The 3686-nt window shown below is 30.2% G+C and overlaps 1 protein-coding gene across 1 annotated transcript; it reads left to right on the forward strand.

Annotated features, from left to right (window-relative positions):
- The first annotated feature begins 2346 nt into the window (after nt 1–2346).
- On the forward strand, nt 2347–3195 carry LOC130944043 (60S ribosomal protein L38). The gene is made up of 3 exons (XM_057872169.1): nt 2347–2469; nt 2677–2860; nt 3046–3195. The coding sequence occupies exons 1-3, from the start codon at nt 2467–2469 to the stop codon at nt 3066–3068; spliced, it is 210 nt and encodes a 69-aa protein (XP_057728152.1). The 5' UTR covers nt 2347–2466; the 3' UTR covers nt 3069–3195.
- Nucleotides 3196–3686: the final 491 nt, after the last annotated feature.

The raw sequence follows: 3686 nt of genomic DNA on the forward strand, positions 1-3686 counted from the left end.
AATCCAATCAAATTGAAATATCCCATTGTTGAAAGAGGAGTTTTTGAATTTTGAAATCAAAATCATACTCTTCACATCTGTTCAAACCATAGAGATTTTGCAAAAAGAAAACATCTAAACAATCAATCAGCTCTTCATATAACCTTTTTAATATAACTTTTTTTAAACCAAAACACTCCAAACCACAAACAAGTCACATTTAAAAATATTTCAAGAAAAAATATTTCTTAACTAACCTAAAACTCACGTACCATCAGATTTTCTAATAGAATACAACTAAATTCAGGCATACCCAAATCAAAAAAAGATACTAGCATCATAATTAATTAAAAAAAAAAAAAACTCTGATCAGCCAAAAACTGAAAATCATTAGCTATTCTTTTAGCATTAGTAGCAACTTTGTAGTCAATCAAAGAGTCCTTAGCATTAAAGATATCATTGCGACAGTGTGTCTCCAAATCTACCAAAATTGGAACCACAAAGAAACTCTCTCCCACGCGATATCTTTCGGATTAGACAACAAAATTACCCTCTTCGACATTATCAAGAATGAAAGGGTCCAGCAATCTCCATATCATACTGGATTTTTCACAATCTCTTAGACAATGTTCTATGGTTTTAATCTCTACTCTGCATCTCGTGCAAACATCTGAAGCGAAAAAGATAACGCTTAAAACAAAACACTTTCGTTGAAAGAACCAAATGCAAAGCAACCCAAATAAAAAATTCGATCTTTTTAGAAAGACTAAGTTTTCATACCCATTTTGGGTTGTTCACTTGTTTGATCATCATTTCATATAATATATTATATGGAATGATCATCACTACTACACACTTAAATTACAAATCCATTTTGTAGTTGGTAAATATAAAAATGATTATATATTTGTATTTATATTTTTGAAAATTTAAGTTTTTTTTTTGAAAAGAATCTTTTTAAAATTAGTTTATATTTATTAAAATTAAAAAATAACTTTATCTATTATATTTAGATTTTTTTTAATTAAATTTCTTATTTTAAATTTATTCATAATCATTTGTTTCTCTATTTATGTATATTATGATATTTTAAATTTAAAAATGTTTTGTTAAATACAAATATTATTACTTAAACTTGTTAAAATTTATTTTCAATTTGATATATTAAACATAAGTGCCACAATTAAAAAAAAAGGTATTTTTTTTAAATACCATCTTTAATAAATTATTAATAAAATCGAACTAAGTATAACTATATGCTGTATGGAACAAAAATCACATTATTTTCCCCTAATGAAAAAAATGAACATGATTTAATTAAATGAATTTGGTGCTTAATGAGCTTTGTTTATAAAATATAAATAGAGAAAAGGGATGGAGGGCCCCACCCCATGGGAGGGGTTGATTGCTAGCAAAGATGGTAGCCGACTGAATGCACTGTGGCTTTTATGGTCCATTGATTTGATATGAATAGCAAATATTATTTGCTTTTAAGTAATCGAGTCTCTTTGCCTTGCATTGCTCTTTAGTGTTTAATAGGCCAACATTACATAGTGGCAAGCAATGAAACCTTTTCTTGCTTTGGATTGGACTTGTTGGTTTGGTACCATTAGTACTCTTTTATACGTTACTTGTCTATCATCACTGCCATGCCACAATCACTTCATTTTTTGTTTCTCCTTTTCGTTCTCATAGATATATACATTCATATCAGTGCAAACATAACAAACCAAATCATATATCATTATTATTATTATTCCTCTAATTCATAACTAATTTTATGCAAGTGCAACGAGTTTTCGTTGTAAAAGACAAGCAAATAAACCATTACTCATTACAAGGAGACAGGAATTTGCATTAAGCAATTGAAACACAAGGAAGTAGACTATAATAACACCAATATCAATAAGAAATAATAGAGGAGTATATATCCATAACGAAAATTATATTTGTATATCTGAATATGTATTTCAATTTTATGCATCTAATATAATATTGATTTAAATGTCATTTTCATATATTTTGATAGTGTTAAATATTTTTATATTCTCATCTAATTAATTAGATATTTTTCTTGGAGGATTATTTAAGCATCTCCTCTGAAAGATAGTTTATTGAGAAATTTTGAGGAGAAAAAGGGGTTAAATACAATAAGTAATTATTTTCTATGATAGTTGACAGTTTTTAGTTTTTTTTTTTAATATATAAATGTAAAAAAATTCTCTTTTTTTGGTGTTCAAATATGCAACACAAATGGATCCAAATGAAACATATTCAGTGGACAGAGTGAAACAAAAGAACCCAAATATTTTGGGCCTAGCCCAGATCGAGGCCCATCTTTCGAAGGTTAGAAACGGCATTTTGCATTATGGTATCTAGGGTTTAGTTTCCAAACCCTAAAAAGGGACGATTCTAAATCTGAATTGAGTGTGGAGCTTGCAGCTTCTGTTTGAGCCTTCGAGACGGAAACCCTAATCGAAGTCCACAATGGTACTTCATTCTATTCCCATCCAATTTTACATACCTTTGTTGTTCATTTTATCTGTTCAGTGTTCACGGTTTCTCTACCTGTGAAATCGATTCGCATTTTCTGCTTGTTGAATCCTCTAGATCTGAATATCTGAAACGTTCAGTATGTATTGGTTTTTTTTCTGTTCTTTAGCTTAATTTTCTGAACTTCTGTGTGATTTGGTGCAGCCTAAGCAGATTCATGAGATTAAGGACTTCCTTCTAACTGCAAGGAGGAAGGATGCACGATCGGTGAAGATCAAGAGGAGCAGAGATGTGGTGAAGTTCAAGGTTCGATGCTCCAAGTACCTCTACACTCTTTGTGTCTTTGACTCTGAGAAAGCTGATAAGTTGAAGCAATCACTTCCTCCAGGTTCGATTTCTTTTCTTTCCGTCAATATTTCAAGACTTTAGGAACCTGAATTGCATAGATAAATGGTCATGTGCGTTTAGCTGAATTGAAATTACCATGGATTTTAAAACTGATATGGTGTGAGGAAAAGTACAGTGGAGAATTCGATTGATTTTCATGCTGTTTATCCCGATTTATTCTTGCAGGTTTGAGCGTTCAGGATCTGTGATTCAGAGTAGAACAAGTTTTGTCTGCAAGATTGTTGTTCTTTTTTGTTGCATTTGATTATGAATTATATATTATGTTCATGACTGATTCAACTTAAACCTTCGTCAATTTAATTGTTTGCATTGCGACATTCCAGTTTCTTCGTTTTGGCATTGAGATTTGCGATTAAAGTTGCATTCCTTCCAGTAATTTACTCAATAGAAACCAGCTACTGAAACTTGCATCTGAAAACAACTGTAGAAGGCCGTGTGAGATATACACTAGAATCCATTTTATCCACATTTTTTTTTCTCTGTTTCAACAAGAAAGTGGAAACTCACATTCTAACAAAAAAAAAGAGTAAATTAATAAATTAATCCCTGAGGATTTATAGTTCGGACAGATTAGTCCCTAAAGAAAAAAACACCAATAAAGTCTTCTAGAATAGTAGATGTGCACACGCTACCTTCAAATTAGCCTCTATAATTAGGGTAGAATGTCTTAATTTGAACTAATTTGTCTATAAATTAGCCTCTATAATTAGGGTAGAATGTCTTAATTTGAACTAATTTGTCTATGTTTGTTATCTTGAAGGATTTTATTGGTTTTTTTTAGAGACTAATCTATCTGAAATATAAAT

Source organism: Arachis stenosperma, chromosome 8 (assembly GCF_014773155.1).
Source record: "Arachis stenosperma cultivar V10309 chromosome 8, arast.V10309.gnm1.PFL2, whole genome shotgun sequence".
NCBI lineage: Eukaryota > Viridiplantae > Streptophyta > Magnoliopsida > Fabales > Fabaceae > Arachis > Arachis stenosperma.

What these genes read in the sequence shown, in the direction of transcription:
- LOC130944043 (XM_057872169.1), top strand. An exon ending in GAAGCAATCACTTCCTCCAG is followed by an intron (nt 2,861 to 3,045) that starts GTTCGATTTCTT and finishes TTATTCTTGCAG; the next exon opens with GTTTGAGCGTTCAGGATCTG.